Source organism: Brachycentrus maculatus, unplaced genomic scaffold (genome assembly GCF_059751285.1).
Source record: "Brachycentrus maculatus isolate JH-2025_06_01 unplaced genomic scaffold, ASM5975128v1 h1tg001492l, whole genome shotgun sequence".
NCBI lineage: Eukaryota > Metazoa > Arthropoda > Insecta > Trichoptera > Brachycentridae > Brachycentrus > Brachycentrus maculatus.
Genome location: NW_028282129.1, coordinates 12,631 through 39,652, shown reverse-complemented (window position 1 = coordinate 39,652; position 27,022 = coordinate 12,631). Strand labels below are relative to the sequence as shown.

Genomic DNA, 27,022 nt, shown 5'->3' with positions numbered 1-27,022 from the left:
TAACAATCGCGCTACGATAACGTTTTTTTTTAAAGATTTTTTTTAATAAATCTCATTTAAGGCTATTTGTTTTTTACGATAAAACATTTTTGGCCAAGGAACATAATTATGTAAACATCATAATAAAAAGCTGATGCTACTGGACCGATAATCTTACACGAATTATTGTGTAGCTCTAGAATGTAGAATACTTCGAATAGTAATTAATTATTAAAGAAATAAGTGATATTTTTATAATTTTTAACAAATTTATATTGGATTGGGTAGAAGAAAAATATTATTGTATAAATATATGTTTCAAAATATTAAAAAGATAACCAGTAGATACCAGCGAGAAAATTTGTTTAAGCTTAGGCAACACCACCAGTCAGAATGTCAAACTTGTTTGAAATTGTCTATGGACAGATTGTCCGTTGTTTTGTGTCATTTTTGTGTAGGTTCAGAAAATTCGGAAAAAATATTAACCTGATCACAATCAATAAATTTTCAAGGGTTATTTGGCGCATATTTTAATCTAAAACAAGTTATGTCCCTCGAAACAGTTCCTAAAGAACTCAGAGCGCTACGCGCTTGCCTGGTTTGTTCCCTCATAAAGGTAGGTTATAACCTAAATATTTGTTTTTTTAGAAATCAATGCACCGAAAGGTACTTAAAACTGCTTTGTGATTATTTTTTTGATTATTTATATTGTTTTCTTTTATTTCAGACTTTTGATCAGTTCGAATACGACGGATGTGACAATTGTGATGACTTTCTTAGGATGAAAAACAATAAAGACAATGTATATGACTGCACCAGCAATAATTTTGACGGGTAACATTAATTTTTCAATATAAATTTAATTGAACATATGATTATTTCTGTGTTTCCCAACAAACGGTCATTTCAGAAATGCAAAACAGATTTCTACCACACTAGTTCTTTTGAATACCATAACATCTTGAGTTTTTACCATACATTAACAAATCACTTATACATTTTCACAATAGTGTTCTGCTTCTTAATAGTGTACTTTTCGAAAACTAAATCTGATCACTTTGTTTTTATGTGATAGATGATCAAGTTAACATTGTGTTAATCCAATGCAATGATCCATACATTATTTGGGTGCAAATAGCATTCAAAGAAGAAGAACGATGCTGTCGGGTGGGAAAATCAAGAACTAATTTTTCATAAGGGTATTTGTGACAACACAAATTTTTCCCTGCGTAGCCCGTGCTTGCATCGCATGTTTAAAAACATATTCTCATTTTATGGTAGTTAAAAAACAACTCTATTTGTTCCAATTAACAGCATCATAACCTGGTTTACATTATTATTATATAATTTCTTCAAAAAACTTCTTATAACCCTCATCCGCACCCGATAGTGCATAGGGCACTGTATCATATAAACGCAGTGTTACCTTGATTGTTAACACATGAAGGAAAAGTGATCAGCCCTCTGCTTCAGGTACCAGTCCAAAATAATATAGAATAAATATCAGAGTGAAAAAATCACTTATATTTATTTGACCCCCCCCACCTGGGAATCGAACCCGAGACCTCCAGTACAGTAGCCGAGCGTGCTGACCATTACATTATGGAGGCGGACTATTAATATATAATTTAAGTATTAAAACTTAACTTAACTTTTGTTTCAGCATGATTTCTGTGATGAGCCCAGAAGATAGTTGGGTTTGCAAATGGCAGAGGATAAGTAAGTTTAAAAAAAAGTAATACTAATCAACTTAAGAATTGTATGTGCTATTACAATATCAATCATTTGTCTTTTTTGATAATGCACTTTACGTAGCTTTTATTTTTGCTTTATGCGCTTTATTTTCACTTGGAAGGAACAACGGATTTAACATACTGTACATGTAATGGTTTTGTTAAGATTCTGTTTGTATTTATAAGAATGAAATATCAATAAATAAATACAAAGTCGGCAAAGCTAAAAAATCATATTTTATTTAAAGTCGGTAGTCGTTAAGTCACAAGTTAATTTTCTCTAAATCCAGGTAACATTTTACGTAGTTGATTTGTTTCTTAAAAAACCGTTTTTGCATTGAAGTTTTCTTCTAAATAATTATATGATTTTGAAAAGAAAAAGAGACATTAATTAAGTTTTAAAAAATTATATTTTTTTTCTATATGCTAAAAAACAAAAAAAAATTCAATAAACATATTTTTAAAAAATCGGGCTGGAAAGACGTGTTACCTCTATGGCGGTCGGCCGTTTATTGTAGTATCCCTTTTTTCTGTATTTGTTGTATCCCCTTAAGAATAATAATCACCTCGATAGAGATAGGCAAATAAAACATTTATTGTTTTTCTTTCATATCTGTTATTATAATCTTGTTTGATAAATGGAAGATTTTGATTTAAAAAACGTAAGGTTTTCTGCTCATTTTGGTAAATGATTTGCTTTTCATATGTATCCACAGAAGTCTTTTTTTAAATAGTGAAGTAATCAGCCAGTTAGTCGATTAGTTGGTAGTTGGCTGAACCGGGAGTCAGTGCATTACTATTAAATATGTTTTATTTGATTTCAGATCGTTTTTGTAAAGGAGTATATGCAATATCTGTATCAGGAAGATTACCTGCCGGAGTCATTAGAGAAATGAAGAGTAGAGGAATAGTCTATCGACCAAGAGACACAAGTCAAAGATAAAAAGCTGTACTATTTATTGTAACATAATATGATTCTCAATATATTCCATCATTTCAGTTATATTATATAAAACGATTCAATTGAAATAATATCATATTTCTTTCATTAATTGATTCAGCAGTCACTTTGTGACAATATCTATTCATTTTTAATTTAAATTTAACTTATTAAATATCTCTATTTCTTTAAATCTATTGTGATACGTATTTCGATGCATTCTGCATCATTATCAAACACCAAATGTGAAGCTGAATTTAAATTTTAGTGTTTGATAATGATGCTGAATGCATCGAAACACGTGTCGCAATACATTTTAATAAAAAGTAATATAAACCAAGTAAAATTTAAATAAAAAAATTATAAATCAAATCTCTTTGATTTAGGTCAAATCTCTTTGATTTATTTACTTGCTTGTACATGTAAGACTACTGATTTCTCAAAAGCAATTTGTTTCTGCCTGTTTCATGTTTCAACTAACAATCTTCAGTAATATACGCTGTTTTATAACAATATTGATTCAGTATTTTCATCATATTGTTTTTATTGGTTAGTTGCTAGCAAGATCAAGGATCCATCCTCTTAAGAACTCCTCAATAGATAATTGTAAGGATTAATTCGTGTCGGGTTGTGGTCCCGTGGTTAGTGTCGCGGACTCTTAAGTCAGAGTTTCTCGGTTCGAACCCACTGTACCGCAATTTGATACCTATTTCTAATAACGAGCCGCTTAGGCTCACAGAAATAGTATGAAATTGAAATATTTGTGTAAATAATAAAAACACAAAAATTTTTCTTTTTTTAAAAAAAAAATTTTTGATCATTGTGGACAAAAAAGAATGTATATTTTGACTTTTTTAATCGCAGACAATAAATATTTGTTGATAATTTGCTACAAGTAAAAAACTATATTTTTATCTACTTTTTGATATATATGTATTAAACAATATTTTTGGCAAACTAAATAAAACACAACTCAAATTCAATTGCTTTATTTCCATACCATAAACTTAATTTCCATCGAAAGACCTAAATAATTAATCCAGTGAAATCTTTTTTTAGTATTGGTTATAAACGGCAAATTTTCCTATAAAATTTTCTTGTAAAAAAATAACAGGTCTATAAATCATTGACAGATATAAATTTTTCCATTTTTCCTTGGATCCCGCCATGTTTGGATGTAATATATGGAAGAGTTTTATTTAATAAATTAATAGTATCCCTGATTTTTGTGTTTATTTATTAACCTAGAAATTAATTGCCAATTAATGAAAAACTGAATACGTGTTACCGAGTGGGATATGTGTAAATTACATAATAATGTCAATATGTGACTTGAATATAGCAACTGATAGATATTTGATAAAAAAGACATACTTGATGAAATAACTAAATAAAGGGATTACTATCATATTTTCTGAAAACTTCAACAGATTAAACAAAATATATCTTATCATTTAACCATAAAATTTGACATGATTAAAGCTATGGTTTTCTTTTTGATTTATTTTTAAAAAAAGTGTTCACAATGCCAATATATTCATATATCCACATACTAAGTGATAAATCCATAAAGGACCTATAATTTACCATTTCTAGAATTTATACTTATCTGTACTTCAGATAAGTATGTAAAAATTACAGGAGGCTCTATAAATATCTACTTCCTATTCCTTTATGTTTCCTATTCAGAGCAAACCTGAAAAAAGACAGCTAAACTTTGATACATATTTATTTATAGAGATCCATTTATTAAAATCATTTGTGAAACTTCAAACTTCTCTGCGTGTGCGTAAATAATTATAAGCATAAGGGAGGGGGCAGTAGTTCCTAACCCGTGTTTGGCAGAATTCTTCTTATCCAGTGCTAATACAAGTGTATAAGATGGATAGGTATTTACTTCAATCCAATAGCGCTAAGTGTTTAAGTAATTTAAAAACTTACTTTTTTAATAATATTAAATACCAAGTTCCAAACAAGTTATTTGAGGAGAAAAAATTATAGGAAGTGCTATAATAAAACACGCTTCTACGTTGTTTTAAAAATATATATTTCATAAACTATAATGAAAGTGCAAGACTAATACTGTTCATCTATTCTAAATTCATGTGCTCCTCAAAATAATTATGTACATATCAACATTAAACTTATTAACAATAAATTTGCTTAAACTCTACTAACATCAGCGCTTGTTGACTTTGGCATGTTCTGCTTATTAACGGCCAAAGATTTTATGTCTGATTTATTTTGGTAAGTCCAAACTGTGCGAATAAATGCTAGTGGACTAGAAAAGCAGAGTAAAGAACCAAAATGTCAACTAGGTTTGTCATGCTTTGGGGGGATTTTGTATTCCTCTTCCGACCCTAGAATATCACGGTCCACTTCTTTTAACTCCAAGTTCTGCTCTTTTATAGCATTCTGAAAGAAAGAAAAAAATACTTGAATATGCGTGAAAGAATGAAGCAGATTTGTTTCACTGTAACAGTGCCACGCGGCGATTCATAGCTGGATAGTTCACACATATTACTAAAATTATAGATCCTAAAGGTGGGGACTGACCAGAGCATTTCATTGTAACATCAATCGCAGCGAGCATCCGATTCTGGATGGAGCACTCGGAACGCTGTACTGACTATACGAATGCTCACATCGTAACGTAATATGTTACGACGAAATCACTCCGGTCAGTCTCCACCTTAACAATAATTTGGTAAATTTGATATACAGTCAAACTAAGTTATTACGATCATGGATATAGCGAGATCTACATCGAGAGAGAATATAGGACAATGTTGGAATTTGGTAAAATGCTTTCTTCTTCTCTCTTCTCTTCATCTTCTTGCTCAATGCTGAGCGTCGTGGTCTTCTGGAATGTCAGGCACTTGGTGCACAAGTCCTCTCCATTCTTCCCGGTCCTGGGCCAACTTGATGGCAGCGTTTAGCGAGGATCCGGTTAATTCCTTTATTTGGTCTGTCCATCTTGTTGGAGACCGTCCTCTTGCCCGCTTGCCTTCAACTGTACCTGTTACTACCAGTTTTTCAAGACTCTTCTCGTTCTTTCTGGCGATATGCCCAAAGTAGGACAAAATCCTTTTCCTGCAAGTCGTGGAGAGTCTTTCTGTCACTGACAGTTCGCGGAGAATGGAGACGTTTGTGCGTCTTGCAGTCCAAGGAATGCGCAGCATCCTCCTCCAGCACCACATTTCAAACACATCCAGCATATGTCTTTCCTTTTTCCTCAGTGTCCATGTTTCCACTCCATACAGCGCAATGGAGAATACAAGAGATTTCACTAGACGGGTTTTCGTTCTCCTCAGTATGGACCGATTTTTCCATATCTTCGCCAGACTAGACATTGCTGATTTTGCCATTCCAATTCTTCTCCGGATTTCTGCTTCACAGCCTCCGTCTTTAGAAATGAGTGCACCTAAATAGATGCTTAACCAGCAATATTTCAAACTGGGAATGTGGATCGAGACAATAATATCGATATGGAAATAACATTAAATAAAAAATCTACTCTTGGTATATATCCTATCAAGTCGCATAGTTAAAATTTTTTTTCCTGGGACATACCTTGACACACTGCTGGTAAACACGAAATATTCCGGAGCATACAGAGTCATCGTGACTGCCCCTAAGAAATCTCTCCGCAAACCAGCTATTGAAGCAGTCATCGTATTGTTTCTTCAATTCGGTACAATTTTCTCCGATACTGTTCATGACGAATTAGTGAAATTCACACTTAGTGAAAACGGAGACGAAACGTTTTATGTTCAAGAATTTCAAAACGATCGATTTCTCGACATTTCATAGACTTACGTCAACAACGTTCGAATGACAGTTAAAACAGCATGGATATTCCAAAGATAAACTTAATAACACTAGACGTCATTTGGTAGGTACCCAATTAGTGTATGATTCACTTGATACTCTACTATTTTGCGGCTGATTAAAAATACCATCGAAATATAAACTTCAAACATTTTTCATGGAGATTGTATGTGGTAAAAAATTAATTTCAAATTACGAATGCTACCTGTTGGCCATTCAAAAGACACAGCTCTATTCAAATTTCTTGTCCGCTTGGCTCGTAATTTTGCTCCTTAGGCGCTCTTGCTTTTTTTGTATTTCTGACGGCTACTTTGACACGTGGAAATCTCCTCACTGAGACATGGAAATTCTAGACTGGGACTTTCGTACTGAGACGGACAATTGCTGCCAGCTATCTTGAGTTTGACTCTACGCAATTGCCTTTCCGAAGCAGCCTTCAAGGATCCAGTCCCACCATCACAGCCTACCACGTTCAGTCATTCAACTATAGCCAAAACAGTAATATAATTCATTTAATACCTCCTTCCTAAATAGAGTTAAAAGAAGTTTAGAGTTACAATACCTTAAGTTTAATCCTTATGTTCTGATATATGTATTTCCATTTTATTTACTTAATATACTTAGTAATTTAATAACTTCCCCTTCCTCTCTACCATCTCACTTATTATGTCCCAATATTTAGTACCTACTCGGTTCAAAAATGGAAACTGACAGTAGAAAAGTGGTAATACGCTAATATCCCGTGTGTGCAGTATTTATAATTTAGTAGCTGTATCCATAGTCTGCTTCTAGTATATAATCTTTGGTCTGCATATATTGCTGTATCTTGATCTATGGACTGTCATATCCCAATTAAGCTGTTTATGGTCATAAAATTTGTGTAGTTTGTTTACCAGTTTTACCATGTGCAAAGTTGAAAGTAAATGATGGTTTTCCACATTTTTTCTTACATACATCGAAGTGCTAAATAAATATAACTCTCATATTGCATTTCAATTTTCGTTCAGTGTTTAAAAAAAACTATTTGCCAGTATTTCAGCGAGTATTGTTGAAACTTTTATTTTAGGTTATGTTGACTTGGAAGTTCTGATAAACTTTTCTTGAAATCGTTACTAAATAGAATCCACCATGGACGACATACTAAAGGACAGTCGGTTTACAAAGCTCGTAAATGATCCCCGCTACCGCCAAATACCGAAAAATGAGCGAAAAGTCAAAATCGACAAAAGGTTTCAATCTATGTTCAGTAATGACAAATTTAAAGTAAAGTATACCGTTGACAAAAGAGGTCGGCCAGTAAATCAAACATCGTCGGAAGACTTAAAGAAATATTACGATCTATCTTCCGCTGGCGAATCTGATGAAGATTCTTCCGATGAAGAGAAGTCTGTTCATTCAGCATCGGAAAATGAGGAGAAAAACGAATCTTTCGGTGCCTATGTTCTGCGACCGAAGTCTGATTCAGAAGAAGAGATTACGCAAGCTAATGACAAGGCGTCAGAAAAAGAAGACAGTGATGAGGAAATATCTAGCAGTACACTAATCAAAGGGGAGCTTACAAAAGATGTTAGGAAAAAATTGCTTGATCTCGAAGTAGATTACGCCAGAGGGGAAGGTATGTCTAGTTTTCGCTTTTTAAATAAATATATCTTATTTGAGTTAATTTTTTTTTGTTATTTGAATTACGCATGTTTGGAAAATACATTATTTTATATCAAACAATTGCGTATTCAAAATTGACAATTTTAGTTATTATAGATATTTACACATTTTAGACGGGTGTTTTTTACGCCTGCAGACCGCTGGCAACAGGATTTGAGAATTGTACACATGTAGTTTAAACCCTAACAAAAAATTGGTACATAATATTCATATATAAACAATAAATAATTCCTTCTTTTTGGCCTTTGAAATGAGGCCAGCGCAGAAGGTATAAATACCCTTCCCGTCCTTAAGCATCAATTTACCGAACGGGTGGAAACACCTTTTCCTGAGTGTGTTAAAATCATTAGCAATATAGTTATTATAAGTAGTTTTTCATACTTACTATTGCTTGAAATATCAACACTTACTTTTATCATTATTATTAATATTATAACATTCTTACTATTATATCATTTTTTAAACCGTAGCTAATATTCTTTTATTTTTTGTTTTAAAGGTGTACTTTTCACTGACAGTTCTTCTGATGAAGAATCCGAAGGAGAAGAAGAACAATTAGAACATGGATGGGGTGAGCTAGATGCTGATGCAGACACAACTGATGATGTTACCTCAAGGTTTGCATATATACCTGTTTTAAGTATCTGGTTCTAGTACAGCAATGAATGCCCAGCTATAAAAAGGATATCTCCATGTAAACGCCTTGTAAAAAGCCAATATAGCTGTAAATGTGCATTAGTGTACGACTATTGCTGCTCGTATAAACATACCCCGACACAACATAGATATCTCAATTTGTATAAAAATAAAAAATAACATAAATCATAAAATTTAGAAATAAGAATTCTTATTTTAATATAATTGTCAGTTTTAATTTGTACCAGAAGATGAAAACATCTGTCGTTTTCGAAACTAGTCGTAAATATAAATAAAACTCATTAAAGTGGTATATTCAAGTGTTTAATTTTAACAAAATAATCATGTCATTCCACAAAGTTAATGCCGAATCAATAAATAATATAATTGTCCTACTTTTAATAATTTTTGAGACATGGAATCGTTTAATTCGTTTTTCCAATCCTGAATTCTGAATGTGTGAAACTCGTACAGAAACTGTTCCTGTGCACATTCGTTTCTTTTTCAAACAGAAAATATTCAAATAATTTTGGTATGAAAATTTTCCAAGTAAAAATGATTGCAATATGGATTTATTTTTTATTTTTATGAACATAAAGAGAATCTTAAAAAATATCTTATATGTAGTGTGTTAAATCTGGTATTCCTTCCGAGTAAAACTACCCTATTCCGAATTTGAAAATTCAAAGTACTGACGTATGCGGCAAGGTCTAAGAAAAAATCTAAGATGTGAGTTTTACAAGAGAGAATCAAAACACAGTTAAAGAATAAATGTATGATTGTATAACAAATCTTTGTTACAGATTAGCAGTTTGTAATATGGATTGGGATAACATCAAGGCATCTGACCTATATGTATTATTTACCTCATTTCTGCCTCCTGGTGGCCTCATCAAAAGTGTAACTGTAAGTTACTCAAACTAGATTTATAAATAAAATACTACAAGTATACGACTCTTGTCAAAAAGATGTTCCTCTGTTTTTAGATTTATCCTTCTGAATTTGGTTTAAAAAGAATGCAGGAGGAAGAACTCCGGGGCCCTATTGAATTGACTGAAACAAAGAAAGATAATGATGATGGAAGTGCAGATGAGGGTAACGAAGAAGGTATGACCAACAATTTACAAACTTAATATTTGGTTTCTTGAATGTTTTCCGCAGATACTTTGTGGCACATTTTATAAACTTTGTAAAATTAAATAACTTAGTTTTAACCACTTTTTTACTAGTACAATTTTCGACAAGAACCTTGTTATCATCAGGTTTTTTGTCATCATGAAGTTTTTGGTGAGAGTATTTTAATGTTTTTGAATTAAAATAAACCCTGATGATGACAAGGTTCTTGTCGAAACCGGAAGGTTAAATTGTTATACATAATAAAAAAGTGGTTAAAAGTAAGTTATTTAATTTTATAAAGGAAGTATTTGGTGTTTCTGAAGTATCATTTCCGTCATGCATCTTACCGTTTGTTGTTATTTGTAGGCTCCAAATATCATATGGAGAAGCTACGGCAGTACCAACTGAATAGATTAAAATACTACTATGCTGTCGTTGTGTGCGATTCCACAACCACGGCTAACAAAATTTACACAGACTGCGATGGGATTGAGTATGAAAGTAGTGCTACTAAGTTGGATCTTAGGTTTATCCCGGATGATGTCACATTTGATCAGGTATTTACATTGTTTCTTGTAATTAAATTTAAAAAAAAAATTATTACAAGTCAAAAAAATAAAAGAAATCTGCAAAGACAACACTAAATTACGTTGTTTAGTGATACCTGTATTATAATTGTAAATTTGGTGGCTTTACCTTGTTTTTTGTAATTAAATGTTTAAAAAAAACATACTTTTAACTTTGAATGCTGTCCAAAAAAAGAATACAAATTTGTAAAGATTCGAACTTCAAGAACTTTTTATAATGACAACACCAAATAATGTTCAGTGATATTTGCATTATATGTACATTGTTAATTTATTTGGGTGTAGTATGGCTATTTTGTCCAAGTAGTCTTTATTTGATAAATTGAAGTTTAATACATATAAATATTTAAGTGTTGCCATAAGACTTCAGCAGCACTCTTAATATTTTTATTATTTCTCTTTTTGGCAAGTTAATTGTAATTGGAGTCCAATTTATTATTATTAGATAATGGTTTAAAGATACTCAATTGATGAGTGGTATCAACTGGCAGATCTTTATAAATGCAAGCATTTAATGTTTTGCTAATTTGAGTTTGAATAGTATCAGAATGTAAAACTTTCTCAAAACCTTTGTTGCATGGATAAACATATACTTTTAAATTAGGCAGTACGTATGTTTTTTTTTTCTATTCTTTTATTATAGCTGTGGTACTGGTATTAAAAAATGACATGTTCAATTTAAACTCATCTCAGACAAGTGTTTTTTACACCTGCGGACCACTGGCGACAGGATTTAATGCGACTATAGTAAGACCTTAACAAAGAGATTGGTATAGAATATTCATATAAAAACATTGGATAATTCCTTCTTGTCTGCCTTTGAAATGAGGCCAGCACAGAATGTAAATATACCCTTCCTGTCCTTTTAAGTCGACCAAACGGGTAGAAATACCTTTCCCGTCCAAAATGTGTTACTATACATGTATTTTAACATTATTGATTGTATTACATTTGGCATTTTTTTAAAGGAAATTCACGATGAATGTTTGGAGATAACAGACGTAGGTCGCTACAAACCGAGACTGTTCACAACGACTGCATTACAGCAGGCCAAAGTAGAACTGACTTGGGATGCTGCTAATCCACACAGATCCGAAGTCTTGAGAGGAGCTGCCGAAGGGGATATTCATAACGAGGATTTGAAGAACTATCTCGCATGCTCATCTGAAGAAGGTATCCTCATTTTCCTTGTTATTACAAGAAGCGAGTCTGCGCATTGATAAACTTGCTTACTAAATAAGCGAAATTTGAAAACTCATTTTGTAAATAAAATGTTAATACATATTTTAAATATTTACATCACTCAAATTATTCAGCATTCCCTATCCATAAGTTAAGTCGCACATGGCAATTGCTTCAATCATCTCTTTAAATGATGAATTAGTAGCATAAAAAATATAAAAATTGGTTTGACAAATCGTTTATTATATTTAGTAAGTTATTCATCATTATTTGGTTACTTTTCTCCTAATAATTGGCATGAGTAAGCTGTACTGTGCATGCGAATAAAATGAAACAATATTTAATAGCTTGACTTAAATCCATGAACTGATAAATATCCCTTTTACAGAAAGCGATGCAGGAGAGGAAAAAGAAGAAGACAAAGAAGAGGAAAGTGTATCGGCTGATCCTATTTCAAAGTATAAAGCCCTGTTGCAAGAAATTGAAGTCAACGAAGATAAGAAGAAAAACAGAGGTGTAGAAATGGAAATAACTTGGGGACTTGGACTCAAAGAGAAAACAGAACAATTAGTGAAGAAGAAACTAACAAAAGGTATTCCTTTATGAATTTAATTTAATTACATTAATCTTATTATTCTTTGGTGTAATTAAAAAAAACCTTTATTGATTTCAGGTGACAAATTAACACCATTTGAGGAGCTTGTGGAGAAGCGTAAAGAGAAAAAGAAAGCCAGAAAACTAGAAAGAAAGAAGCAAATTGAAAAATCAAAGGAATCTGCCGAGAGTGATAATACTGATGAATATAGTTCAGATGATTTGCCTTCCGATGTCGATATGAATGATCCTTACTTTGCGGAAGAATTTGACAATTCTGAATTCAAAAAGAAAAGTAAAAAATCTAAAGGTAAAAATGCAAAGCGTAATGTAGAATCTGATAATTCAGAAGGCGAAGAAGAGTCCAGGAAAAGAGCGGAGTTAGAACTGCTTTTAGATGACGGCGACGGAAAGGAACATTTCAGTTTGAAGAAAATACAAGACGCAGAAAATGAAACCAAGTCTAAAAAAAAGAGAAAGTACAAAGAGAATATGAAAAAGAAAGCAGAACTGAAACTTGCGGCACCCGATAATTTTGAGATAGATGTTAAAGATCAGCGTTTTTCCGCTTTGTTCACTTCTCATCACTACAGTATCGATCCCACAGACCCCAACTTCAAGAAGACTAAGGCCATGGACACTCTCATTCATGAGAAGTTGAAACGGCGGCCGGCTGAGCACACGGAGGAGCCGATAGTGAGCAAAAAGTCAAGAAAAGATGCAGAAATGAGTGTCCTTATAAAGAGTATAAAGCGGAAGACACAGAATAATAGCGGCAAATAATACATATACGTATTTTATAGATTTTGTAAATAAAAATGTACCAAATGTGATGTTTTCATTTTACTTGATTTATCAGATGGAGAGTAAGATGGTGAGGGGAGAAGGTGAGCAAGAGTCCATTAGACATTAAAAAATCTTATTTATGAATCGTATACTAGTCATCCGTGGTGAATGTGTTAATAAAAATGCGCATCTACATTTCGGGTAAAAATAGATACAATTTTAACATTTTGCAAGTGCCATCTGTAGAGAACAAGCATTTAATAACTTATGTTAACCCTTTGAATGCGTTAAGCAAAAAATAGAAGTTGATTTAAAAAAAGCAAATTTTCCATTATTCTATAAAATTCTTTTTTTTTTTTACTTTAGTCCATGGCTTGTAAAAAGCATAAACTAAAGTCGATTTAAGCGTCCAAAGGAGAAAAAAATTCAGGCAACTTAAGTCGATTTACGCGTCCAAAGGGTTATTATTTAGAATTAAATTTTTAAAAATTTGCCTACTTATGCATTGTTATGTAGAGTTATGAGAGATGTTAAATCTTCCTGAGTCATATTACAACCCTGTTAAACATAAATAAAAAGCATTTAGTATGTTGAGAAAAAAATACCAGTTATTTTGTTAATTTTTTATTTAAAATGTAAATACAACAAAGTATAAAATTCCGAAACTATATCTATTGAGGTGTTGACTTAAAAATTAAAAAATGCGGAATGAACATTGTACTATATAATATTATTAATGTCTTCTTTTTCACAAACCAGTGTCAGCAATGAGTATTAATGATTTTCAAAATATAATATAAAGATCCCAACAGAGACAAAGTATTTTTCATACATTCACTTTATACACTGTATAAAAAGATCAGTTAACATGTTGACGTCGGGACACGCCATTTGACGCTTTTCGCGGACTGTCGGTCAACTGCGGGACACGGCAAATGCTGTTTTTGTCGACTGTCGGTTATCGGCGGCAATATAAAGGTTTGTTATCAGCGTAAAATAAAACGCGTTGAAGGGTAATTTGCTACCTGGGTGCTAGGCGACAGTCTGTCGATGTTATTTGAGATGCCTTGTCCGGATTGTCTAGTGTGCCGCTTGTAAAGGCGTCGCCAGAATGTAGAGTTTTTATGCGATCTCAATCACCAGTTTAGTTTGAGTCATTTCACGTATTGAACTATTTTTCTTACTGCTCGCACTGTTTTGTTTACTGTTTGGTATATTATTATTTGAATATATTAGCATTGTATAGGGAATGATACCTCGGAGGGGAAGATTATTTTTTAGAGTTTACAATGGTTCTAAAATTGTGAAATACGGAATACTTAATTAAAAATTACGATTATAATTTATTTTTAATGATCAAATGTCATTTATGATTTCTTTGAAAATTTCAATCGAAAATATTATTTGGTTTAGAAATTGTGTAGATTTTAAGAAAGCAATATATTTTTGCAGTACAGTAGAATCGCGATATAACGAAATCCAAGGGAACAAAAAATATTAATTCGTAATAACGAATTCCCACATATAACGATTTTTTTTAAATCATACTTAGTATGTATATGTTGCGCGCCGTTGCAAAAAATGTTGCGCGGCTTTTCAAAAAGATCGCAAGTTCTGCAAACAAAGGAGAAGGGGGCCATAGGGAACTGAATATCTACATATTTTCACTAATTTTCTTATTAACCTTACGGTGATAAAAGTGCCGCGGGAATCGATGATACTCGTATGTATTTTGTACACAATATGAGAATGTGATTTTAAAACAGGAAAAACGTAAATATTCATAGTTGCTTTTACTGGCCATATTTAAAGTTGAAATATAACAATTTTGTAATGTTGGGTCTGGTAAATATGCATCTGAAAATGAGAATAATAACATCAAATATAATAATAATAATATCACAAGTAGCCGCCAAAGCCGGGAACGAGAATGGCTTGCGCGCTACTGACGGCCAGTGTTGTCAGACGTCAAAGAGTAGTTTTCGATATTGAGATTGCGAAATTACGAAATTGCGAAATTACGAGACGGCGAAAAAATTTTTTTTTACAAAATTTACGCGATGAATTTTTTTTCGCCATCGCTAAAAATTTCCTAAAATCCGTTAAAATTCCGTTATAATCCTTCAAATTCCGTTTGATCTCTTTATTCCTTCAAAATCCGTATAAAACGGACAAATTCGTATTTGTCCAAATTGTCCGTCATATTTAATATTCCTAGTTGCTTTTATTGGCCATATTTAAAGTTTAAATAAAACAATTTTGTAATGTTGGGTCTGGTAAATGTTATTCATAATGTCATTCATTTGCAGCGACGGAAATAAATAATTTGTAAAAAAATCGGGAATCAAATCCTAACATAAAATCGTAAAAATACACAAACGTTTCTGTGTTTGCGCGTGTGGCGTGCTTTGTAAGTATGCGTGCATGTCGTACGTCGTAACACGTTACTCCGCTAGTCCAATAGTGTGCAGATTGTCTTACCCGACACTACGCCCCACTTAGGGCGCTTGTCCACTGCCCGAAATTCCGTGTAATTTTACTGTCCGGCACGTCAGTTAGCGTTTTAAAATGACGATTGGCTTGGCTTGGATTGGCTTGTGCTTTTGTCCATCTTTCTTCGGATCGGAGCTCTTGATCGGTGCGTGAACACGTTGCGCGTAAATTCGATCGTAAAATCGTCGTTTTAAAACGCAAACTGACGTGTCGGACGGACGGTAAAATTATTCCGTGTAGTGGACAAATGCCCTTACGATGTAGATAAAAGACGGATGCAATTTGAGGATTATTATTGTCAACAGAATCATTTCATTGAGATAAAAAGATGGATTGTAATTTGAGAATTATTATTGTCTACCATTGAGATAAGCAGGTGGACTGATTATGGGAGAGAATATACTTGAGAATTTTTATGGCCTACAGAAATAATTTCATTGAAATAAGAAGAGAGATTATAACTACTTCGCCTACTTTCAAAATCCGCCAGATCCATATAAGTCGATTTTACAAAAAAAATCCAAATTCTCCGGATAACATTTATGTTTCAAAGATTTGTCTATCTTTATATAAAATATTTTAAAATAGAGAATTTTCCCATTTTTTTGGAAAGTTTTTCAGTACTCAAAAAAAAACACGAGACACAAATCGATAATGACGTCATCTTAACTTTTGACCTATCTCCGCTCTCTGATTGACGGATATGGGTCAGAAGGCAAGTTTCATGAATATATCGGAATTTGAAATACAACGCTGTTTTTAAGTATTTTTTAGCGGGGTTTTCAAGTATTTAAAAATTTTGAACAATAAAAACCACAACTGGCATTCCGATGGAGTATTTATTTTAAAATCTTATAAAACTGGATCTAGCAGATTTTGAAAGTAGGCGACACAACTAAAGAATTATTATTGCTAAAGTAAATCATTTCACTGACTCATTGACTCTAATTACTAATTACTCAAGCTGATGGGATATTGTATTGAATTACTTTTAAAAATCGCCATAAAACCATCCGCATGCGGCGGCGCGGCTTGAATAATTTTATCTTAATATTTTTTATTTCCGCGCGGCGCCGCGGCGGCGCGGCTTTGAAATATTTTTATCATAACATTTTTTATTTGTTATAAATTTACTTAAATGTATTGGCACTTTTTCGTACGGGACAAAAGTGATTTTGTTATACATAATAACGGGATTTCGTTATATAAATGCATTTTTGTATGAAAAATTAGTTTTAGGGAATAAATTTGGTTTTTTTTTTCGATATACGTCATTTTTCGATATATCGCGATTACTTATATCGCGATTCTACTGTAATCGCGAAAACATCCGATATAGGCTAGTCTATTGTTCGAAGCGCCCAACTACATGTGTTAGTCAGCTAGGCAAGGTCCTAAGTCTTGTAAATGCCTCTTGACTTCCATATTACCTTTGTATAAAGATACTTTGTGTCTGTTGTGACATTGATGTCATATTTCGATATGTGGGCATTGGAGGTTAGATTTAGTTTTTAAGTTCAATAAAATAAATATAGGTATGTAGTACCTTAAATGTATTCTTAAATGTCATAATTATGGGATATGAGAACATAAAAAAAACACAAACGATTAAATTGAAGGTAACATAGTTAAAAAAAAAAACGTATAAATATGCAGAAATTAAAGTAAGGTTAACTAAAAGTGTTTAATCACTTAATGCTTAAGGTGTGTGAAAATTCCACTATGATGTGTGGTAAGTACAGCAAGTCTTGATGTATAAAAAATATGAATTTGAACAGTATTATTTTTATTTTGAACCAAAAAAAAGATTTTACCAATAATGAAAAAAAACCCCCAGCATTAAGTGGCTAACTTGTCTTATAATGTTAGTTTAAACTTTGGTAATGAGCGCCTTTTTGATTTCACGTCCGAGAGCAGCTCCTAACGGGGGTGGGACAGCATTTCCAATCTGAAAAATATTTACATACATTAACCACATAAAACTATATTAATATATATACATTAACCTCTAATCTAGGTTGTATATCCGTGTTTGTAGATAAGCATGTAACTAAGAAAAAAAGTTCTGTTTCATTGAGAATATGCCCCGTATCACAAGTCAAAGTTAGTAAACAATGATTAAATTGATTCACCACTCAGTGACTTTTTGAAGTTTTTGACAGTCTTTTGCAGACATCAAAGAAATGTTCCAGGAAAAGAAATTTGGTTAAAATGAATTAGCAAAACCGAGGGCATGAGATATTTTGAGAGCAAAGACAAATCGTTCTATAAAAAAAAAGCATTGGAAAGTTAGAGGAGCATTGAAAGGAATGTAACACTTTTGGATGAATAATATGTAAATGAATTAAGTCAATTTTCTAAAAAAATATATATTAGTTAAACCGAAAATTTATTGAACGATATAGAACTTATAACACATGTTTCTCGCATATTAGCAGTGTACTGCTAACATGCAAGAATATGGACTATAGGTCACCTAGCTTTCATATAATACGACAACTACTACTGGCCATTACTCAATGGTGCATAGAGGTCTGCGTCCAATTGATGCAATGTTAACACATCTCACGCGGAGCCGATTGAGCATAAGTTAATGAGTGGTGCAGGCGACGTCTTGCCCTAAATCTAATGTCATGAATATACGAGGTTAAGGAATGCCAACTGACTTGTCTGTGCTTGTCTTGTATGGTCCCTGCGAATGTGTATGTGTCCGGAAAGCCTTGCGAGCGGGCGCACTCCCTGACTGACACGACTCGGTGCTGCTCCGGATGCAGAATGCGCCCCTGTTTACCCATTGGCTCAGGATCGGTTACTGTCGTACTGAAGTAGCCATCCCACGAGACTCGACCTGCAGTCAATTCAAAATACATATACAATCTACATACATATAGGTAAATATCACAAACTATGTTGAGGAAACCAAGGAGATGGCGCGTGACAGAGCGACTTGGAGACGTCTCGTGTTGGCCATTTGCTCCACCTAGGGAGCGGACATGGATAAAGAAGATGTTATGGTGTATTGTTTCCCAAGCGTCACCAAGTATTTTTTTTTTCTTTATAGAAGGTCACATGACGTGAAAGGTTGAGAAAGTACGCTGTGATGGAAAAATAAATATAACTAACTAACTATCATGCTGCTTCCGCAGGGGTAGGCAGAGAGAATAGAATGCCATACCAATCTGTCTTTGCACACAATCTTCGCCTCTTCCACATTCATACATCTTCTCATACATACACACTCCTGACTTATTCAGGCTCCTGACCTGACCACTTTCAAGGAATTGAAATTCTTATGATGCCAAGGTTTCCTCGGTCTTTCGTTGCTGCTATTATCAACCACATTCGCCTCATAAATTTGTTTAACTATCCTTTCTTAACTCATTCGATTCACATGCCCAAACCATCTCAACACACCTTTTTAAATACATGAAAAAAAAATAAATAATATGAATACAAACAAGAATGGCAACATTTTTGGCACCGTAGGTGACCCGCTACTGAAATTAACGATGGAAGACTACTATAAATTATCTGTTCAGTAATCATATGAAACATACCTAAAAGGTCAAAATTTATATAAAAAAAATATATTTTTAGTAGTACTATGTATAGTGGTTAGCGCGTTTGGCTAACATTTTGGTTCCCGGGGGGGGGGGAGTCAAAATAAATACAATTGCTGATTGTTCACTCTAATATTTATTCCGTATTACCCTAGACTGGTACATGAAGCGCAGGATTGATCACCTTGCCTTCACGTAAGTAACAAGATAATAATAATAATAAAACCCTTATCTGCACCCCAATGGTGCATAGGGCATTGCGTCATATAAACGCAGTGTTATCTTGATCGTTTACACATGAAGGAAAGATGATCAGCCCTCCGCTTCCGGTACCAGTGTCCAGGGTAATATTGAATAAATATGACAGTGAAAAAATCACTTATATTTATTTTACCCCCCTTGGGAATCGAACCCGGGACCTCCAGAACGGTAGCCGAGCGTGCTGACCATTACACTACGGAGGCGGACAAGTAACAAGATAACACTGCGTTAATACGATTCTGTGCTTCAGGGACAATTACACAATGGAGGCAGTCAAATATCAGATATATCGGCATATAAACTGGCCAATCAACCATAGAATACATACACGCACAGAGTTATGAATTTATGAATAATTTCATTGTTTTATATCGGACCATATTCTTTAAGTGGTGTATTTTCCAACATACTTTAAAACTTTTGGTTTAAATTTTAAATGGTGCATTTGAGACACAAATGTAATTTCTAATTCTATAAAAAAAACTTTATAAAATATCATAAGTGAAGTGAAGTGTGAAATATCTTAACTTCGCATAGTGTTTTTCCCATAGATTTCGCGTAGGGTTTTTAATTTGGCACTTTCCCTACAAAAGTGAGTTTTTCTCAATACAGCGACAGTGAATGTAACTCCAATTTGTTAAATGGAGTCGATGCGCTTAGTGCACTTTCTCCTAAGTGTAAACTCATGTCCCATCAGGAACAACTAAATGTAGAATCAGTGATGAAAAAAAAAAATATTTGAAAAAAAATTACCGTATAGTCCGGCCCAGTTATTGTGTCGGTTCCCGGTGTGGGGCAGGCACCACGGGATGAGTGTGTTGTCTTGCTTGTCGTGGGGGTCGCACGGGCGGCGTGACGCACACGCACACACCCCGCGAAGGCTACCATTCACCCCTCGCCCATTCTTTATGTCGGGATGGCGGTACTGCAGGACCTGGTCAATTGAAAGATATTTTTAACACTTTATTTACCAATGTAAAATAGTATCAATTGTAAAATTGGATTTTATTATTGATTGAATAAATTTCATTGAATTGATATCAGAAAAACTGCCTAGTTGGTGTTTGGTCGATTACGGTTGGCAGCGAAAAGCTGACTAGTCGGCTTTTGATAGTTACTGTGTAATGAGCTAAATAACTATGGGTAGGGCAAAAGAAGAGTAAAAAAGAGTCGTTTAAAATGTAGAGAATATTAATCTCATTTTTACACTTATTCATGGACTGACAGCAGTATTGAAGTGAGGAAAGTGCAGTAATATATGGAAAAATGGATTTGTAGACTGATTTAGCGTAGTTAGAACCACGACACAGTGTTTTTTTTTCTTCGCAAATTCACTCTTTAGTTGAAATAAATAAATAATTTGATTACCTTGGATCGTGTGCCATCTGATAATGTTACGGCAAGATTGGGTAGATCTCTCCAGTCAGATCCGGGAGTAGTCGGAATTCTGGCGATCCTCGCTTGGATTAAAGGTGCCATATTTTTGCATATGTGATCTCGAAGTCTCGCTGATGGGTCCTTGCTACGGATCATTCTCTGGAAGTCACTGGCCGGGTTGGAGCCGTATTCCATTTCGGGCTTGACAGCCCCGTTGGATATGAACGGCAGGTCGCTCATCGCGTCCCTAATGGTGCATGTCCTCCTTGGAGCCGATTCATCCCAAATAATATTGGAGTTGAAGCGTTTCCCGTCGATGGCTACTGACAGCGTGCAGGCTCTGCGGCTGAACACGTGCGTAGGCTCAGGATAGAGGGGGAGGGTGTATCCCGGAGCCGCAGCCAGGATGATGAGACGTCTCCTAGTCTGCGGGACTCCGTAGTTACCCGCCTGGACAACCCCGAACGTGCACTGGTATCCTATCTTCAAAAGGCATCTCAACGTCAACTTCAGAACCATGCCTTTTTTGAACGCTACAAAATTACGCACATTTTCGAGGATGAAGTATTTGGGACGATAGTAGTCGCAGTAAGACAAATAGGAGGCGACGAGAGAATTTTTGAAATTTGAATATTCGCGAGAGTTGAACCGGTTCATCCCCGAGAAGCCCTGGCACGGGGGACCGCCGCACAGGAGTTCTACTTCTCCTTTCTCGGGCAGAGCCAAACCCTCGGCACTGTGGCTGCTTCCTTCCAGAGCAGCCTTGAGGAGGGCGTTGCAATCTTCCGTGTACACCGTGCACTTGGGGTTGTTCAGTTGATAGGCGCGAGCCGCCGCGGACATCTGCTCGATGGCCCAGTGACTGACGGCAACCCCGGACTGATGAAGCCCTTCGGAAAGTCCGCCGCAACCGGCAAACACATCCAAAGTCTTCAACGGCTTTATTTTAATATCTTCGACCTTAACACTTTCAACTTTGCTGCCCTTACCCTTCCCTTTGCCTTTCATTTTCCCTTTCTTTATTCCGAGGCTGCCCACAGTTTTGGCCACGTCAGTCACTTCGGTAAACTTGCCTTCTGCCTTATTGTAAGCTTGGCGGAAGTAAAACCGGCTGAAATCCTGCGCCGACCATTCTGACAGAGACATATCATCGGGGAGATTGTCGATATGCATGAGTTTACAAGGACCCATGACAGCGGAGAATTGAATTTCCTTCTGTTCCTCAGACCAGTAAACCATGTTTAGATCATCTTCCGAGTAGTCTTCCTTGGATGTATTCTCCGGACGATATAGAACGTTAACTTTCAGGTAAATATCTTGCGGGTTGATGAGTGGCCCCTCTCCTCTGGCGAGAACGGCGTCGATATACCCGACACAGAAGGGTTCCACAGTATCCACATTGGATCCTCTCATCGAGTCACTTTTCCGATAATATTCCGTGTATATCGCTTCATCTACTTTCTCCAGTTTAGTTTTGACTGCATTTTCTTCGAGGCGTGAGTTTTTCAATTTGAAGGTTCCCGGTTTCAGGAAAACGGCACCTCCCTTCTTGAACTCGAAATCTTTCCACTTGACGACTTCCCACTCGGATTTATTGGAGTCTTTGACAGATTCCGATTTTACATCTAATTTATTAATTACTTTCGGAATATTCAAGGCGTATTTCTTGCTTTTTCTTTCGCAAGATGGACAGAATCTATGTTTTCTGGCCTCATTGGCGCAAGGCGGATCCGCAGGAAGATCCTCGAACCGAGCGTAGAGTTTGTCGTAGAACTTTTGGTAGAAATAATTTTTACCATCATCTTCTAGGAAGTCCTCGGGAGATTCTTCTCCGCCGAGATTGAACCAATCGGCCGCAACTTCTCTCTTCTCTACTGTCGCTTTGCGTAATATGGAGGATAGGGGAGCTCCGTTACAGCAGCGATCAGCCAGGAACACTTCTCTCGCGTCGCTCACCTCTCCCAATACAGACTCGCTAGCTCTGAAGAACACTTGCCCGTGGAAAAAACCAGCTCTCGGGGTCATGGCTTCCTTCCACATGTAAGTAACTTTTGTGATAAGGTGAGGAATATTTGCAGACAGAGTATCTACCATGACGAAGTCCCCTATTTCAATTTCCAGATCATTGACGAGGACCTTTTCGTAATAACTCTTGTTCATCTCTACTTTGACGGGTTCACCTATCCATTGGATGTTCTTGATTCCGGCACCCGTTAGTTTCACGGGGACTCCGTCTTCGGTCGGGTCGGAGAGGTTCTTCTCGGAGAGTTGTCTGTACTCCTCCTCGTCCTCGGGGTCGGATTCCTCGGCTTGCTCTACGGCCATGTTGGGGCAGTTCCTCTGGACGCAGGCCTTCTTGGTCTTGCCCGAGCCTCCGAACTTGCCCATGGCGCGGCAGGCGTTGCACTTCCCGCAGTCGGGGAGCTGGCACGCCTCGCAGATGCCGCACCTCTTCCTTCTAAGAATCAAGTCCTTCTCGGCTTGCTGCTCCAACTGGTTGGAGAAGAACATCTCGAAGGTGTTTCTGACCAGAGGGGTCGTAGTGGCTTTAGTCCAAGTCGCCGCCGGCTTCTTCTTGTGCTGGAGTTTCGGTTTGGTTTGCCGTTTGCCAAATTTAATGCCGAATAGTTTGATAAGTTCCCTCATGCACGGAAGGGTGATGAGTGGCGGTTCGTCTTCGTCATCTACTTCCAGACTGACGACCTGGTCGCATATGTACCGAGCGTGCTTGTGTAACATCTCCTCCGTCATCATTTTATCATTAAGTTCCGGGATGGAGCTCTCCTTGATGACCAGAAGGAGGTCTTCGTATGTCGGCTGCAAGTAATGGAATTCCTCCAAGTACTCGATGGTAACTTTGCTAATCCTAATTCTTTCATAGAAATCTCCCATGAGACAAGCGTAATCGTCACTAGGTTTCAGCAGATTGTACTCTCCGAATTCCGTGGAGATTGTTATGCAATTTTGCTGACCACCATCGAAGCCGTGTATTCCCCTGAAAAGATTGATATTATTAAATCAAACCAAACAAAAGTATTTGATTGTCTTTATATGAAATATAGATTAATAAAAAAAATCGTTCACAATTTTTTTAAACCATATAATATTTTTTAAATTCTAGAAATAAGTATTGTCAATTTAAGGGATTAAAATATGAAAAATTCTAAATAAACAAATAAATGCAGATATTTATTTTTTTAAGTCTACGTACTAACTAAAAAATACTTTTTGGTATTTTTGTTACTGTTGGACAATTATTTTTTTGGAATTTTATTTAGAATTCTAGATTACTTTTTTCCTCAAATTTGAAGTATTTATCAGAATTCAAATAATGTAGTTTATCAGATTCTAACGCAGAATCTTTCATTTCATTAAGGCAATTTGTGATATTTAAAGTTACCATTCCACAATAGGTCCGACGTCTTTAACAGGCAGAGATTCGGAGTCGATATCCGGAGAGTCGCTGCAGATGGACTTGAGGTAGCCGGACATGAAGAGGCGCACGTCCGACTCCACGAGCCCCCCGTCGATGGGGCACAGGTGGCCCTCTCGATCGTATATTGTGAATCCAGTGATGTTCACGTGCGGCCTCTCCATTATATCTCCTTCATCACCTAATTAACACATCATTTTAAATGTAGTAGAAAAATTTTCATCTCACTAACTGGAGAATAAGCGGGAAACGCTTATAAGCGTTCTATTTGCTTACCTTTGGTAGAGTGCGAGATGCCAAAAAATATTGTACAGATCGGAATTCAATTTGCGGTTACTTGTGATGAAAAAACTGCCCGCCAACAATGTGTTAATAATGATAATAATAAATTGTAATTATTCTTATAGCGCCATTTTCGTAAAATACTACATCAAGGGCGCTTAATGGTTATATCAAAGTATTTTGTTGGTCCCGTTAATCAAATTTTTGTCTGATTTTGCCATATTGCTTTTCTATTATAAATCTTAACATTTTCTTTGTATAAATTTATTCCTTTGTACGTTCCTAATAATAATTGTTATTTTTGTCTTATTTATAATAGAACCTTACCTATTTAGTCAGACAACGTAATTTTAAATAAAATTGCACGATGGTAGGAAAAAACCACTTACTCGTAGTCAGGACCAACTTCTCATCAGTAAGAGCAATGTATTCTTCAATCGAGTCTTGTGGATGTCCTTGGTAATACTTGACTTCGGGGTCATCTAGAATCCGACAGCAGCTGGCGCACTTCTGCACCTCTACCGCGATTTCTTCTTTTTTCTCATCTGTTGGCTTATCATCCTCAGTTTTATCCTTCTTAACATCCTCAGAGTTATCTTTCTTAACATCTTCGCCAACTGGGTCCTTTTCTTCTACTTTTGCGTCTTCTGATTTGGTCTGTTCTTTCTTAATTTCATTTTCATTAATTTTCTCGGGAGTTTTTACAGATACTTCTGATACACTTTCATCGTTGATCTTCACTTTAACTGCCCGCTAGAAAAAAAACACAGATTAAAATTAGAAGAAAAATGACAATTTTCAGGTAAAAATGTATAAAATAAATACATTATAGCATCTATTAAAATGGCATTCATTCTATAACAATTATAGCATTAAGGTATACATTTTAGAGGGCATTTTTTATGCCTGTGGACCGCTGATGACAAGAATTGATGATTATGTATATATGGTATAAACCTTAACATAGGGATTGTATATAATATTCATATAAAAACATGAATAATTCCTTCTTTTCTGCCTTTGAAATGAGGCCGGCACAGAAGGTAAAAATACCCTTCCCGTCCTCAAGTATAAATCGACCGAACTGGTAAAAATATCTTTACTGTCCGAAGTGTAATTCTAACCCTTATTCGCACCCAATGGTGCATAGGGCACTGCAATGTATTGATGCAGTGTTATCTTGATCATTAACACATGAAGAAAAGGTGATCACTCCTCCGCTTCAGGTACCAGTCTGGGGTGATATTGAATAAATATCAGAGTGAAAAAAATCACTTATATTTATTTGACCCCCCCTGGGAATCAAACCCGGGACCTCCAGTACGGTAGCCGAGCGTACTGATCATTACACTACGGAGATGGACAAATAAATCCAAATAAATATTACAAAGAAAAATCATTAATATTTATTTTGACCCTCTTGGGAATTGAACCCGGAACCCCCAGCATGGTAGCCTAGCGCGCTTACCACTACACTATGGAGGCCGACAACCAAAAACTACTTGCAATACTAGTTAGCACAATTCCATTTAGGTAGATCAAGAAGAGTCAGACTTGTGGCCTCAACTGCAAATTATTGACTTTTAGGCTAATAAGTATAATTTATCTGCAATTACCTCATCATCTTCGGAAGGTTCCCGCGGGCGTTTTTTACTGAACATTTCTGTCAGAGTCGGCTGCTTCACACCGGACTGGATAGCCGACTTTCTAGTCTTCCTGAAAAATAAGAGGAAATATAAGTATTTCCCGCGAAAAACAAAATGGTCCACGAAAACATTGCTTTGTACCAACCTTGTTGGAGTATTCTCTTCATTGGATCGTTGATTTTCATCAGAAGTCAAGCTTCTTTTGGTAGGCTTAATCGACGTTGTGGGGGATGATTTCACAGGGGATACGTCAGATTTTTTGTTTGACAATCGAGTCGTACCCGTACCGACCGGCATTATATTTTATTGTTTATGAAAATTTTAAAATAAATATCTTTGTGTTGCCATTCGAATTTTGGTACTTGTGAAAATAAGAATAGCGGTAGAGACAGCTGCAATATGAATACTTGACAAAATCGCTTAATAACACCAAAACTGTACACTTAAGAAACCAAGATCGCGGCACACACCAACAAAGAACAAAGACGAGCAATGACAGCTTGACAGCAAAACTAAATCGCGGGAAAAATAGTGCAGAGTGCAAAACGGAACCAAAAACAAAACTTATATATAAGTGTCTATAATCAATGCCTACTAGATAGGGGAACCCGGGGCGGAACGGGGTACCTAATCTTTGATGTGAAATTTGATGATGAATTTGAAAAAAATGCTTGGATTTTGTTTATATTCTCATTGTTTAGTTATTTTTTGACAATTTTATGTAAGAAAAATATTTTAAAAACTATAATATGCAACATTAAACAAAAACGAAAGTATAATTTTCCCATTCTGCCCCATACCTGAGTACACGTATAAGTTGACTTATAATTAATTATTTATGAGGTGCAGAATCATCATTATCACTGTCTTGGTTAGAACATAGTTAATGAGTCCGTATGTAGTAATTTACGAAAATTCTAGGGT

The 27,022-nt window shown here is 35.3% G+C and overlaps 4 protein-coding genes across 4 annotated transcripts; 2 read left to right on the top strand and 2 right to left on the bottom strand.

Moving 5' to 3' along the window:
* Positions 1 to 385: 385 nt before the first annotated feature.
* On the top strand, positions 386 to 3,760 carry spt4 (Transcription elongation factor subunit spt4). The gene is made up of 4 exons (XM_088276519.1): positions 386 to 595; positions 707 to 813; positions 1,643 to 1,698; positions 2,537 to 3,760. The coding sequence occupies exons 1-4, from the start codon at positions 527 to 529 to the stop codon at positions 2,653 to 2,655; spliced, it is 351 nt and encodes a 116-aa protein (XP_088132645.1). The 5' UTR covers positions 386 to 526; the 3' UTR covers positions 2,656 to 3,760.
* On the bottom strand, positions 3,626 to 6,495 carry LOC148298928 (TP53-regulated inhibitor of apoptosis 1-like). The gene is made up of 2 exons (XM_088276520.1): positions 6,226 to 6,495; positions 3,626 to 5,067 (listed from the first exon to the last, which is right to left on the bottom strand). The coding sequence occupies exons 1-2, from the start codon at positions 6,370 to 6,372 to the stop codon at positions 4,963 to 4,965; spliced, it is 252 nt and encodes an 83-aa protein (XP_088132646.1). The 5' UTR covers positions 6,373 to 6,495; the 3' UTR covers positions 3,626 to 4,962.
* Positions 6,496 to 7,342: 847 nt separating this feature from the next.
* Positions 7,343 to 13,136, top strand: LOC148298927 (ESF1 homolog). Its single transcript, XM_088276522.1, has 8 exons — positions 7,343 to 8,098; positions 8,645 to 8,762; positions 9,585 to 9,687; positions 9,768 to 9,888; positions 10,264 to 10,454; positions 11,453 to 11,657; positions 12,055 to 12,258; positions 12,340 to 13,136. Exons 1-8 carry the CDS (start codon positions 7,612 to 7,614, stop codon positions 13,041 to 13,043), a joined length of 2,133 nt encoding a protein of 710 aa, XP_088132648.1. The 5' UTR covers positions 7,343 to 7,611; the 3' UTR covers positions 13,044 to 13,136.
* Positions 13,137 to 17,075: 3,939 nt separating this feature from the next.
* On the bottom strand, positions 17,076 to 26,606 carry LOC148298926 (DNA (cytosine-5)-methyltransferase 1.L-like). Its single transcript, XM_088276521.1, has 8 exons — positions 26,244 to 26,606; positions 26,069 to 26,168; positions 24,842 to 25,205; positions 24,138 to 24,351; positions 20,729 to 23,732; positions 20,114 to 20,294; positions 18,206 to 18,387; positions 17,076 to 17,487 (listed from the first exon to the last, which is right to left on the bottom strand). Exons 1-8 carry the CDS (start codon positions 26,393 to 26,395, stop codon positions 17,410 to 17,412), a joined length of 4,275 nt encoding a protein of 1,424 aa, XP_088132647.1. The 5' UTR covers positions 26,396 to 26,606; the 3' UTR covers positions 17,076 to 17,409.
* Positions 26,607 to 27,022: the final 416 nt, after the last annotated feature.